Source organism: Hyperolius riggenbachi, chromosome 6 (genome assembly GCF_040937935.1).
Source record: "Hyperolius riggenbachi isolate aHypRig1 chromosome 6, aHypRig1.pri, whole genome shotgun sequence".
Classification (NCBI taxonomy): Eukaryota; Metazoa; Chordata; class Amphibia; order Anura; family Hyperoliidae; genus Hyperolius; species Hyperolius riggenbachi.
The window spans coordinates 300588764-300603615 of record NC_090651.1 but is presented as its reverse complement, the minus strand read 5'-3'; the positions used below and the strand labels follow the sequence as shown (position 1 = coordinate 300603615).

Genomic DNA, 14852 nt, shown 5'->3' with positions numbered 1-14852 from the left:
CCAAAATTAACTCTTTGAAACAGCAAAATAAAACAAGTAAAACAGCCTGGTTATATGTTTTGCCCTCTAAATACTCCTGTTTATCTCATCATGTCAGGTCGCCTCGGGTACACTTTAAAGTGTACCTAAGGCCTATATTTATGTGCCAATTGGGACACAGAGGCAAGTTCACTCCATAATGCTAGGTCCATGTCCCCTCTGTGCCACTCTTTACATCCCCTGCGTACCGCTGCACCTCCCTTCCCGGTTCTACCGACAAGCAGCTTGTCAGTAGATTAATGGGGAAGAGGCACCTGTAGCAGGAGAGGCACTCCTGCGTAACACCCCTTTCCTGCCTCTCAGGCCATCTCATTGGTTCTCCTCTGCCACACCCCCCTGTAGCGCAGACTTCCAGAACTACAAGCTGTAACTTTCTTAAAGATACAGGTCTGTGCCCCACCTACTTGCTGTCAATAACTTCACTGGTCTGCTTTCAGTTACATAGTCATAGTTTTAAAAACTATTTTTACCTTCAGGAAACTAATTGAGCATGAAAAGTTTTCAGATGGTATCGCAGCATCTTTAGCCTCAGCATCTCTGAGAAGGTGAGCTCTTCTGAGCCGGAGGGAAAATGTAAGTAATATAAAACATGTTTCATCAGAAAGTTTTCCAAATCTTAAAGTCCAACTGAACTTTTAATTAAAAGGGTTTTCCCAGGGCTTCAAAACAATATGTAGTGTTCCCACGTGGTTTATATCTACTCATGATGCTCTCTTTACTCATTTTTATGCTAATGAATAACCTTTATATTGTATATTGAGGAGAAACGCGCACAAATGTCTCAAACCGGATAAGATCAGAAAAGTCTCACAATTCCAAGCACTGGGGGAATTTCCAGGAGGTCCTGTCAGACAATGTCCTAATAATCTTTATCCTTGGACCAACACTTCCACATGTAAAGAAGAAGAAAGACAAATATAGCGTAATCCTGCGAGTACGCAGACTCCTTATAAAAAAGGAAAAAGGCCGTCACCAGGATCCCTTAATGTGCCAAATGCTAGAAAGACTCCTCTAAACCAGTAGCAGTGCCAGGACACCCCCCAAGTGCCCGCACTCACCGCTCTGGCCTCCTAGATCTCCGGAGGTAGGATTGAAGGTATATGGGGGTTTTTTCCAGAGATGTCTCAAGACCTTGGTTGCAGCCTGCCCATCCAACTAAAACTTAAAAACAGCGGATATAGCGTAATATTGCCAATTTATTAAAAAAGTTAAAAACGGATTCACTCATAAGCCTCGCAGGGTAACAAGCGTGTATCAAAAACAGTTAGGGTCCCCGGGAACCGCTCAGCTGCTTTAGCGTCAGATCCAAGCTCGCTCCGTCTCCCCGCCGGCACTGCTTCCTGGTCCAGTCACGTGCATCAAAGCTCCGCCCTATGCATTTCGTCAATAACCTTCACTGCTTTACCGGTTGCCCACCTGCAGCTCAGGACCACCTGCACCTCTGCTGGTCCTGGAAGTCCTGAGCTCCAATTCGCTATCATTAGCCTGTGTGTGACCTACCTAATCATTCTGAATGGGACCCCAGGAACTCTGGTAACAGCAGAAGTGCTGCAGGGGGGCTGCCTCTACAGGCAGAAAGAAGACGTATTGACATAAAATATTAATAAATGAATACTCGGCACAGCAGCAGATAATACCTTGCATTAAAGTGCTGGTAAATGCTATTAATTAAAGAGGAACTTTAACGAAAATGGGGGAAAATGAATCAATTAATTGCAAAGTGAGAAGTTGAAAAATAGACGAGAGATCAAGAAATGATTGATATTCGCCATGCAATTCATCCATGTTGTTTGTTCCACAATGAGCCTGCACATCATCAGGGGCGTCGTCAGCATACAGGTGAGGCACGTCCCCGCTTGGGGCCTCACACTGCGGGGGGCCTTGCTCTGCTGCTGGTGGCGGGCGTGCAGGTGGGGGCGCCAGGCGGAGCGGCAGGACGGTGGGCGCAGCGGCGAGGAAGAGAGAAGTTTTCACTTACCTGCCTGGATCCTGAATACAGCTTCTATCTACTTCCTGTCCCGGCGTCTGTCGCTATTGTAACAGCGCCCCCTGTGATGACGTAACCGCATGTCATCACAGGGGGAGCTCTTACCGATGCAACGCATGCCGGGACAGGATGTAGATAGAAGCTGCATGCAGGATCCAGGCAGGTAAGTGGAAACTTCTCTCTGCCCACTCCCCCACCCGCTCCCCCACCGCCACTGCGCCCACCCTCCTGCCTATACTGGGGACATATACCTATCTAATCTATACTGGGGGCATATACCTATTTAATCTATACTGGGGGCATATACCTACAGTATCTAACCTATACTGGGGGCATATACCTATCTAATTTATACTGGGGGCAATTAAGCCTATCTAACCTATACTGGGGGTATATACCTATCTAATCTTTACTGGGGGCATATACCTATCTAACCTATACTGGGGCACCTACCTATCTTACCTATACTGGGGGCAACTATAGTAGCTAACCTATACTGCGGGGAACCTACCTATCTAACCTATACTGGGGCAACTATGCTGGCTAACTATATTGGTGGCACCTAACTATCTAACCTACACCTGATCTGGGGTATCAGAGAAAGGAAAGGTTATTAGTTGGGGCCCCCCACACCTCTAGGCCCCCCTGCAGTCGCAGAGGCTGCTGCCCCCTCGTTATGCCCCTGCTTTTCATTAAACAGGTTTAACCTGATTGGTTGATTGGTGTTCAGTGCACCAGCTGCATGTTTTCTCAAGTTCTTTTTGCATCTGTCTTTTTGTACAGCACTGTGCTACATCTTTAACCACTTCACAACGGAGGGGTTTTACCCCTGAAGCACCAGCGCAATTTGTACATTGCAGCGCTGCTTCCATTCATTTTTTACTGTGATATGATTGGTTATTGGGGACTGGGGTCCCCATAACCAATCATTGCACTGCAGAGCGGGGGTGTGTGCGCGCGCGCGTGGGTCGCGGGGGCGCGCGATCGCGCGCTACACGTTTGTTTACATTAATGTGTTATCAATGGAGACTGCTTCTGTTTGAAGCAGCCTCCATTGTGTCCGCAATCGGCGCGTCTAATTGGATTTAGGAACGCTTGTTCCTAACATCCAATTAGTCACCTGCTGTGCTGGCTGGCTGGAGTGTGCGCGCGAGGTCCCCGCCCACTCCCAGCCAGTAAACAAATAAGTGCGCCTTTCTCCGTCCCTGGGGGTGAAGCAGTGCGCAGAGGGACGGAGAAATTTAGCACTGGGGGGTCAAGTGGTTAATAATATATAAAGATAGATAGAGCAGATAAGATAAGGATACAAAACCAGGTAAGGCTTCAAAATTCTTACCACCTATGAGAAAACGTCTTTAAAATGTCCAGGTTTGTGCGTCACTTACTGTATTTTCTTCACTGTCCTTGACTCTTCGTAAATCTCCCCCTATGTTTAACAGCTCACAATCTTTGAAGGCATCTAAATACACAGTATATACAGAAATCTAATGCAAGTGAATGATAAAGGCTTATTTATTACTTACTTACTTATTTAAGAAATGGTGATCTTATTACCGCTTTGTTTGTTTGCCTGTTTTAAAAATCTAACTACCCCTTTAAGATTACTATATTTACCAAACATTTTATATAATGAATTATGGTAATGATGATCATTTTCATTCTCTACCTTAATTACCCTAAAATGATAACTCGTAGCTCTATTCACTTGAATGGAGTCCTGGAAAGCATTTACGGTCATTATTGGTTATTTTTGTCAAAATAAGACAAATAACTTGACTTTTATTGCAGTAGTGGATTGTCACTTTTTTTTTTTTTTTTCAAATAAGTTTTTTTGTCTTTTGCACATAAACATAAAACAGTACAACATGAACATCCCCAACAACCAGCCCCCCCCCCCCCCAACCCCTCCCTTGGAATTCTCGTGGGTTTTGCCACTTTTTAAAGTGAAACTAAAACATCCCGTTTTCCACTCTGTTCCACTGAAGTCAACAGAGTTCTCCACATGAGGCCCCTTTCACACTGGTGCATTTTGAATGCAAAAAAATATGTTTTACGATGTATCGAATTTGACGCAACAACAGTGGGTTATCAGCAACGTGCGGCAACCAGAAGTCATGTAAGTCTATGGCGACGCAGAAGTTTCAAATGTTTGGCATTCGCGTTGCAACACCCATGCGTGGAAGTCTATTTTTTCAAATTATTCTAATTTCGACCACAGGAAGCGAATGCTAGAGTTTCCCTTCCTGCTTGGCTTGTAGCCAGAAGTGAGATTACCAAGCATTGTCGTGGTAATCTCGGAAATCTAATTTTATCATATCATTGCACTGCAGCTCAGCTATAAAGCCAGTTAGAAGTTTGAAACTGGCCTCATTAGGGCCGACGCTTGCATTAAGGCAAGGGGGCAATTGCCCCAGGGCCCCGAAAACTCTCTCTGCCTTAAAACTGTGTTTGCGCCATCACCCCCCACACTGCCAGAACCCCGACCTTACCCCTAATTGATCTGCACTGATAAAGATCACCACAAGCGGAGTCCCAGCACGACAGCAGCATTTTTAGTTTACCTGTCTCAGCTGCTGTGCTGGAGTCGCTTGCCCATCTTCATTCCATTTCCTGTGTGACCGGGCGCATGTGTAACCATCAGTCACACAGGAAGTAGAATGGTGACGGGTAAGCGGCTCCAGCACAGCAGCAGAGACAGGTAAACTACAAATGCTGCTGTCATGCTGGGGCCCCGCTTGCTGATATATTTGTTAGCGTGGATCAATTAGGAGGAAGGTTGGGGTTCTGGTAGCAGGAGGGGGGGGGGGGGGTGGCTTGGCATCTGGGAAATGTTTCTGGGGGATCAGGCCCCCGGGTTACCTTTCCCCCGGGACCCCTTCTGGTGTTAAACCGGCCGTGGGCCTCATGCTGGGGTCATAATTATCAGCAATAGTGATCTTTCCTCACTTTTATAACTATGGCAATCATCACCATTATTTTCTACTGAAATTCTGACATTGTTGAGGTGATATCCTAGTTGCCATGGCTCTATACAGTGAAGACAATTGCTAGTGTACACACTGCAAGCACTGCCCTCCTCCCTGATAACTGCACTCACTGTCCTCTGCCTGGCTAAGCACAGCTGGTCCAGCAGTAACCAATTAGGAAATGATTAATGGTGAACGATTCTACTGGTCACTAATGGGACCTTGAGATGGAAGGCCCAGATGCGATGACACTAACTGCTTAATTATTGACCAGAGATTGATTGTTTTTCCCCGGGGTCCCCGGGCACGGGTGCATTGTGCTCTGTCTTGTCAGGGGATGTAATGTAGTGTTAACAGATTCATAAACCTCAACAGAGACCTACAGGCACCATTACTGACATGCTGTATAAATTAGAGGGGCATTGAAAAATGATGGTAAAGATGCTGGAGCAGAGAAAATCCACTGTGCAGCGTGTCAGAATGGACTATGATACATTGGAGGCTAATTCACGATACGCAGTCTGCAGTGATAAAGTCAAAACTTGCTCTACTCGTATGTCACTCCATTCATCTGCTTGCAATCCTTTAAGGTAGCCATACATCCAGCAATGATGGGCAGATTCGACCTAGAGACAAATCTCTCTCTAATCAAACCTGATCTGCCCCCAGGCCGATTCCCGATAAATTTCATGCTGAAATCAATCCAGACTCGATGTACCATACGTCCTCCATGTATGGATGGATAACGGCGCCCAGAGCCAGTGGTGGGCATGGACAGGTAATGTATAATGCAGGTGGGGGCACAGTAAACATCGGGGGGACATCGACGGGGGTTTTGTTGCGTTTGTCACTCACTCCCTGATATTGTTCGTCACTACTGCCGTGCACCTGATCGACCACAATGACTCGACATCTTGCAGCATGTTCCACTTGACATGCTCGGCCTGAAATTGGTCGCAATGTCAATCGGGCACGCACTTGGCAGCACCAATTTTCATTTGATAATAATTATTGAATTCGATGGCCGTCAAGTCAATAGATATATGGCCACCTTTAAATAGAATTCACCAACAATGTACAAAACACAAATAAAGAGACATCCATTTGGAAACATCTCAATTGATAATCCAGTGTGCGTAAAAGAGTAATGATGATCGTAATGTGCTAATTGCGATTACGCAGAATTTTGCGTAAAATTTCACAATTACGGCCATATCGAATTACGATTTGGAAATTCAATTGCTTTTGCGTAATCTATTCATAATTTTGTGTAAGTACGGGGAAGGGGGAGATTAGAATTAGACGTAGGATAGAGGGTTCGAAATGAGGATAAGGTGGGAATGGGTGATTGGCTAGGGGGTCACAAGAGATAGTATGGTAACAGAAGTCACAGTAGTGAGCTTGCACTACTTAACCTGCTACTCAAATTCCAGTTTAAAGAGACTTCTGAAGTCTCTAAAAAAAGTATTTTTATTTCATAAATATGTTTATTATGTTATCCCTAACTAAACCGCCGCATCCCCGCCGCAGTACGCTATCTAAATCCCCTCAAACTCCCCGGGGGGCACTTCCGTGTGAGGCAGGGCTATTGGCTGCAGCCCTGCCTCACACGCGTCTGTCAGCGGCGGATCTCCGCCTCTCCCCCGCCCCTCTCAGTCTTCCTTCACTGAGAGGGGCGGGGGAGAGGCGGAGATCCGCCGCTGACAGACGCGTGTGAGGCAGGGCTGCAGCTCATAGCTCTGCCTCACACAGAAGACTAGAGGGCAGCAAAATCCACAACCAAGAAAGTTGTGGATTTTGCGGGGGAGAGGTAGGGTCGAGTTTGGGGGGGATTTAGATAGCGTACTGCGGCGGGGGTTCGGCGGTTTAGTTAGGGATAACATATTAAAAACATTTACGAAATAAAAAGACGTGGTTTTTTTAGATACTTTAGAGTCTCTTTAACCACTTTCCCCACCGCTACAGTATATCTACGTCAGCTGTGGCATCCTCCAAGCCACAGCGACGTAGATATACTGACCTGGCTGCAGCCCTGCTGTGCACGGTCGGGTGCGCTTCAGAGCGCACCCTCCGGCACTGTCAGCTGCAATACTAATTGGTGGAAGGGAACATGTTCCCTTTTGGCCAATTAGTCCACCCCCCTCCCATGAACGATCGCTGCAGTAGTGAACTGCAGCGATCCTTCATCTGTCCCCCTCGGCGCACAAAGATTTAAAAAAATCATCCTGCAAGCAGCCTCACTCACCTACCTCGTTCCTGCGATGATCCTGAAGTCTGATCCTCCGATCACCGCTCTGCATTCAGCCGCATATTGCCGGAAACCCGGGTCCCGGCTTGATGACGTCATCAAGCCGGGACCCGGGTTACCGGCAATATGCGGCTGACTGCAGAGCAGCGAACAGAGGATCAGGCTTCAGGATCGTCACAGGAACGAGGTAGGTGAGTGAGGCTGCTTGCTGGATGATTTTTTTTAGGATTTCTGCACGGAGGGGGATGCCTCATGGGGGGGGGGGGCATCTGGCTATCCATCCTGGGGGGTGGGGGGTAGCATAAATAAAAGGGGGATTTAGATATTTGTTGGGGCATCTAATTGACTAAGGGGAGGGGGGGGGTACTAATTTGGTGCATCTGGGCAACTGGGGGGGCAGTTATCATATACTGGGGGCACATTTGGCTATAATGGGGGGGCAGCACTAATCCTGGGGGTACATCTGGCCATAATGGGGTTAATCCTGATCCGGGAACACATATGGCTATAAAGAGGGGCACTATTCCTGGGGGTGCGTCTGTCAATCTATTCTGGGGCTGTCAAACGCAGGGGACACATGTGGCTATGCTAGGGGGGCTGATATTGGGGACACATCTGACTATGCAGGGGGAGGCGGTGATACTGGGGACACATCTGGATATCTATACTGGGGCGACTTTAACTGGCGGCACAGTTTTTATGTCAATCGCACTTTTTATTTCCAAACAGGAATTGGTCAAAATTGAGAAACAATGCATTTTTTAAAAATTTTCCCACTTTTTCCCATTAAAATGCATAGAGAGGAACATTTTACTTTGTACCAAATACCCCCAATGAAAGCTTAGTTTGTCTTGAAAAAAACGATATATAGATAATTTAAGTGGCACGAGTACAGATGAAGTTATTGCTGATTAAAAAGGAACACCGCTAAAGTGTCAAAACTGCTCTGGTCAATAAGGGGAAAACAAGGTCTGGATGCGAAGTGGTTAATATCCAAGTTAAATTTACACATGCAGTGACATACAGTAGAATGCAGTACATTTTTCAGGATACAGCATCAGAAACACTTCCTATATTATACAGTACATATTGCTGTATATTGGTATGTAGCCCCACCCTCCCATTGATGCTTAGCTTAGGCTGTTTAGATATGCAGAATTTCCACCCAGGGAGTGCTGGGAGACCAAGGGCCTGATTCACAAAGCAGTGCTAACAGTTAGCACGCTGGTGAAAAGCCCTTTATCACGCCTAAACTCAGTTTAGGCATTATAAGTTTAGGTGTGATAAGTTTAGGTGTGATAAGTTTAGGCATGATAAGTTTAAAGAGAACCTGTACTGAGTAAAAATATTTAAAATAAACACATGAGGTAACTTCAAATGAACATTACATAGTTACCTTGCCATCAGTCCCTCGCAGAAGCTCGCCATTTTCTTCTGACAATGATCCCTTCCAGTTCTGACAACATTTTGTCAGAACTGAAATATATCAGTTGCTGTCAGTAAAATATCAGTTGCTGTCAGTTATAGCTGAGAGGAAAACTGATGTGCCCGGTAATGTCTATGTTTCCCTATGGCTCAAGTGGGCGATGTTACAGTTTTACTGTGTGCTGACCAGAAAGCTGTTATGGGTAATGGCCATTTTCAAAATGGAGGACGGAAAATTCCCTTGATCACAGTGAACAAACAGGACGCGGGACAGGAGAAAGACACTGAGGAGTAAACTACATGGAAGGTAAGTATGACTTGTGTATGCTTATTTTGACTTTTAATTTTCAGTTCAGGTTTTCTTTAAGCACCAACTGCGTTAGCACCGCAGTGCACAGCTGATCAAAAGTTTTGCGCTAGCAAAGTCTGGTGCACTTTGCATAGAGTTTAATGGCGCTGCTTTGCGTGCGGGACTTTGCACGCTATCTACACTTATCTAAACTTAGCATGCCTAAACTTATCACACCTAAACTTATCACACCTAAACTTATCATGCCTAAACTGGTTTCACCAGCATGGTGCAATGGTTATCACGCCTAAAGTCTCTAACTGGGTTAGCACCACTTTGTGAATCGAGCCCCAGGTATTATTTGTGCTGGCTTTGGAACTCTCAGTTGACACGTAATACGCATTGACCATGCGTTAATAGAACGGAGGGCCGCAGATGAAAAACAGATGCCTTTTAAAAACTGATGCATTCCACAGATCAATTTTCCACAAATCAGTTTTTCACCTGTTCAGTGTGAACCGGACCTAAACAAACATTCTGCAGAAATCACCTGACAGGACTAAAGACATCTCCACTTGTGATATACAATATTTCAGAGTGTAAATTAGGGTGAGAAACATTTTTTACAGTGGGCAAACACTGACTTAATAATTTATAAATGAGTATTGTACAAAAAAGAAGCAAATTTATTTACTAAATAATTTTTACCACACTTACCATACTTTTTTAGTTTCTTGTGTTTATCTTTTCTCTTTGACGTACCAGTGGAATCACACAAATGAATAGAGAATCCTAATTATAACAATTGATAATATCGGTTAACACATCCCACTTTTCAAGAATAGCTTCAACACATTTGAGGTGAGGGAATCTATTCTTTTCATATGAACAGTACTGATAGTATGGCTAGAACACTTTAAAGTGAATGGGAAGCAAACAGATGCAGTGGATGGGGTGTCGGGACACCCTGGAAAGAAGAGACAAAACAAAAACAAGGGAAGTGCTCCATGTATACTGGCTCTACATACTCTGGCACTCTTATTGGCCTGCGGAAGCGGGCTTAGACCCGAGAAACATGTTGCCTGTGCAAAAATAAAATTCTTTTTTTTCCTATGAGAGTGTCCTTATTAAGATAAGCCACCTCATTTATCGTTTTTACTGTTGTTTTTAACTCAGTTTTATAAACCCTTGGGCGCTTCTTTACCCTCATTGTGCAAACAAACAGATACTTACCTAAGAAGAGGGAAGGCTCTGGGTCCTATAGAGCCTTTCTTCTCCTCTTATGGTCCAGCGCTGGCATCCCCAGTAGCAGAGACCGGTCAGTAGCATACTGGTCTCTGGAGACTTTGGAAGTCTTTGGGAGCCCGAGTGCTCCCAAAGACAGGTGGCTTTGTACTGCGCCTGCACAAGCGCCCTCTCTTGCATGGTCAGGCAAGCACAGCATAGAGCCGCCCATCTTCAGGAGCTCTCGGGCTCCCAAAGACTTCTGAAGCCTCCCGCAGCGGGGCATTGAAACGGAGGAGCCAACGCTGGAAAGTGGTGGCTGGGAGAGGAGTGGGGTTGCTCTAGGACTCTGCTTAGGTAAGTACCGGTATCTGTTGTTGCTTTTGTGTGTGTGTGTGTGTGTGTGTGTGTGTGCGCGTGTGCGTGTGTGTGTGTGTGTGTGTGTGTGTGTGTGTCTTCCCATTAGCTATAAGTACTGTTTATCCAGTAGAACCTTCACAGGCTATCCACTTACATTATGCATAACTAAAACCAATAGGATTTTTGCAGAGGGCCTAAAGGTACCCAAAAACTCTCTATTTAAAAAAAAACAACTCTGTCTCGCATGGCTTTTTTTAGTAGGGAAAATTTTCGGTTCATTTAAGTTCTACAAAAGTACTAGTTCTGATTTTCCATAACCTGACTGGGTAAGCTGTAACACCTCTACATTGCAGGTCCTACTGTGGAACCAGATCAATCCATACCTTGCTCTGAATGAAGATCAATTACGTCTGAAACAACTAACGTAGTATAAACAGTTCTGAACATGTGTCTGCATATTCAGGTACATCAAAGAACGATTTCCATATTACCTCATTGTCCTGATGCATTATGGGTGAAATATCTTGCTCATGTGAACTTGTCTACTTGGAAATTCCTATTGTTTTAGAAAGTCACTCAAAACTGTACTTTCCAGAAGAGTTAACAATCCACAGAAGTGGCCAAAATTGAGCACTGGAATTTTCCAAGATCCTGGATTCTCATAGGAGAGAAAAAGAATGCATGTGATCAGTTCCATCAGGTGATTGATATGTACTTTTCTGATAACATCTGACTTTGGCTTCTTGTGTAATGCTAGGTATACACAACGCAATTTCCCACCAGATCGACAAGTCAACTTGATCATTTCCAACATGTCCAATCTGCTCCCGATTGATAACAATTTTGTGCAGTACTGAAATTCATTCCTGTTATTAATCGGGAGCAGATCAGACATGTTGGAAATTATCAATCTGACGGGTCATGTGTCCCTATTACCTAGCCATCGTTACCTAGCTTTGGCAAAAATGGGAAGCAGAGAGTAAACATCATCATGTGACCATGATCAGCAAGGGGAATATAAACTGATTATATGATCAAATCATTGTCAGGCATCTTCATCTATTCTTTTTTTTTTTTTTTTTTAGCAAACATTGCCTTAAAGTGACACTGTAGAGGGTCGGGGAAAAGGAGTTGAACTTACCTGGGGCTTCTAATGGTCCCCTGCAGGCATCCTGTGCCCGCGCAGCCACTCACCGATGCTCTGGCCCCGCCTCTGGTTCACTTCTGGAATTTCAGAATTTAAAGTCTGAAAACCACTGCGCCTGTGTTGCCATGTGCAGGGCTGGAGCATTGGTGAGTGGCTGCGCGGGCACAGGATGTCTGCGGGGGATCGTTAGAAGCCCCGGGTAAGTTCAACTCATTTTCCCCCGACCCCCCTACAGTATTCCTTTAAGGTGTCCATCAATGATTCTTTACAATGTTAAAATGTATGTTGTAGAAGGGTAAACTGAGCGAATATACTTAATGTGGACCTAAACTCTTGCACAGGACAGAAGGAAAACAGAGAGAAATTCACCCTGTATTATTTAGAGAGCTTAGCCTGTCTAATTCCCCCTCATCTGTGACTAATCAAAACTGTAATTTCTCAGCTGTGTCTGTAAACACAAGATGTCAACTCTATGCCTACTTCCATGAAAGCAGGAAGTAGACACACTGCAGATTTATTGCAGGATCCGTATCGCCTGTAACAAAGAAATGTTTTTATGCTGTTGCTTATATTTTAGAGCAGAGAGGAAGTTCTGAGTTCAGGTCCACTTTAAAGGGATACGTTAGGTAATTCCTCATATTACATAGAAGGGGCAAGACTGTATCATTAATGAGCACCTTTAGGATAAGTAATAATTTATTTCCTCTTCTTTAATATTCTCCATGAATACATTGTTTCCAAAAGTTTGTATATCCATTAATAAACGTGGGAAACAAATAAACAGAATCACCACAATCTGAATTGGAATATATTTTATTATGTACAATAACTGCACATATTAAAGTCATTTTATCTTCCAGTCCATCACCCCTCCCAGAGAACCTATCCTTGCTCAGCCCCAGGTTACCCCTCTGCCATAAGCTTAATGTACAGAAAGTGCCAGGTTTGTCTGATGACAACACAAAATAATGCCAACAGGAAGCTCACCCTACTGCCCAGACATGTAGCAAATGGCTTTTTCTCTATGCAATGTGTTATTGGCAGCTGGAATGCTGGGGTTTAACACTGTGTGTGAGAACTGGGGAAAGCTACAGCGCTTTACAGATCGAAAGCTGTTTTCTTTGGATTAGGTCTGAAAAGTCCAGCAAGGGCTTTGGCATTAGAATCCAAAATGCTCGGTATGTTTCAATGAACAAAACACTGTTTTGGTGAGGGCACAATTTACTCCAAGTTTACTGCAATGTACTAAGAGGCCACACATAAGACTGTAAAGTAATGCACTTATTCTCTAGACATGGGGCGCTGACTTGGACCTTAAAGAGTAGATGAAAAAGGAACCAAAAAAACTGAATGGTAGCTGATGAGAGGTTTTGTTTTTTTGCCATTAGGATGGTCCAAGGGTTGATACTGCATGCCATGGACTTACACACCATTGCCAAGCACACAACAGTACACAAAAAGGTGCCTTGTCAATTACGCCAATCACAAAAATAAGCCCCAAGACCAGGAAATGACAATACCCAATGTGTTGGCAAATATTTCTCACCCATCAACCAATGCCTATGATAGTTACCCTGGCACTAAAAAAACTCAGGGAGAATGAAAAATTACAAAACGATGGGACTGCCATGGGTACCAGACATAACCCCACATTACTCCAAATAAGGAGACTTTTTCTATTCATATATATATATATATTTATATATTGAATTCATTTTTCTATATACTCATCTTTATATAATAGTTATTTATTTTTAAAACCTCTTTAAAAAATAAATAGAAGAATCAAAATAAGGTTGTAAGTATTTGGATATCCTGCCTTGGTTGGAGAAACATGTGCCCATGGAAGTACCCATGATTTCTTTTCTGGCTTGTTTATAATTATGAATAAATAACAACTCACAAGAAAGAATACATCTGTAACTCAGTGTTCACTGTCAATGTTAAAACACACTCATTCATCAGTTATTGCTGACACACTTATACAAGTGATAAACATTTTGAAAAAATAAATTAAAATAAAATAATCAAGTCTTGTGGCAACCTACACAAGCAACAAGCAAATCACTGATACCAGAAACAGAATGGACCCTTGGACACCACAAGAAATGTTGGGGTTTTGAGGAAGGAGTCACTATAGGCACTGCCTTTATCCCCTCATATAGTAATGTAGTAAAACAATAAAAAGGAAGCCACTGTGATCATGTGAAATGTGGAGACTTGGCAACACCAGTCACCTCTCGTTAGATTCTTGCTCACCTTCATTTGAAGTTGAGACACAGCTATCTAGTTAGGCTTCAGTATTTTTTTTCAAGACAAGTCCCTTTCTGCAGCTGTCCCATATAAATAGGGGTCCTTGCCCTGGTCCTGGATGAACTCTTCCTTTTTCTCCCATTCTGCTGGCCAACCACCATTGGCAAAGCTAGTGGTTTGGGTAGCACCATAACTTCCATAACCACCACTATAGCCCTGATCCTCACTTTCTTCAGCAAGCTCATCTTCATGGATGAAACCACACTTCTCGTCAGTGGTCTCCTCCGGCTCAGCCCATGGCTGCTTCTCTCCTGAAGCAAATAGGCCATAGAAAATGACACCACCATAGTGGACAAGGGCTGCAATGAGGAAGACATATTGCCACTCTTCTCTAGTCTACAGTGGAAATAATGAGAAAGAACAGAGATAAATTCAAGCTTACATGTAATATGAGACAATTTCATAACGCCTACAATTTCCGTTTTGAGTACTTCTAAAAATACTTCCTGTGTTTATATAATGTCTTGCAAACTTACATTTGGATATTTCATATGATCCTGATTAATCTAAATTAACGTGAATTTTACAAAACTATTCCCACTATGGCAGAGCTATGTTCAGTTAAAGGGACCCTGAGCAGTGGGTTAAAATTAAAATTGGTACTTACCTGGGGCTTCCTCCAGCCCACCATAGGCCGTGAGGTCCCCCAGCATCCTCTTGGCTCCTCTCTGTCTCCCACTGGCAGCTCCCTTACCAGCGACACCTGGGCGGGTGTCGGGCCAACTCTTCCTGGATCTGGACACTCCGCAACAGCATGCCGGCCGCTACACGTCATCACGGCGGCCGGCGTGACAATCCTGCGCATGCACAGTTTTCGAACTCTAAACTGTGCATGCGCAGCACTGTCACTCCAC

The 14852-nt window shown here is 44.2% G+C and overlaps 1 protein-coding gene across 1 annotated transcript in view; it reads right to left on the bottom strand.

The window, feature by feature from the left end:
- Positions 1–12480: 12480 nt before the first annotated feature.
- SLC17A7 (solute carrier family 17 member 7) overlaps positions 12481–14852 on the bottom strand; it is a 166016-nt gene continuing 163644 nt past the window's right edge. The window contains exon 12 of the mRNA XM_068241167.1: positions 12481–14334. Within this exon, the coding sequence (XP_068097268.1) occupies positions 13996–14334 (339 nt within the window). The 3' untranslated portion in view covers positions 12481–13995. The remainder of the gene's footprint in view (positions 14335–14852) is intronic.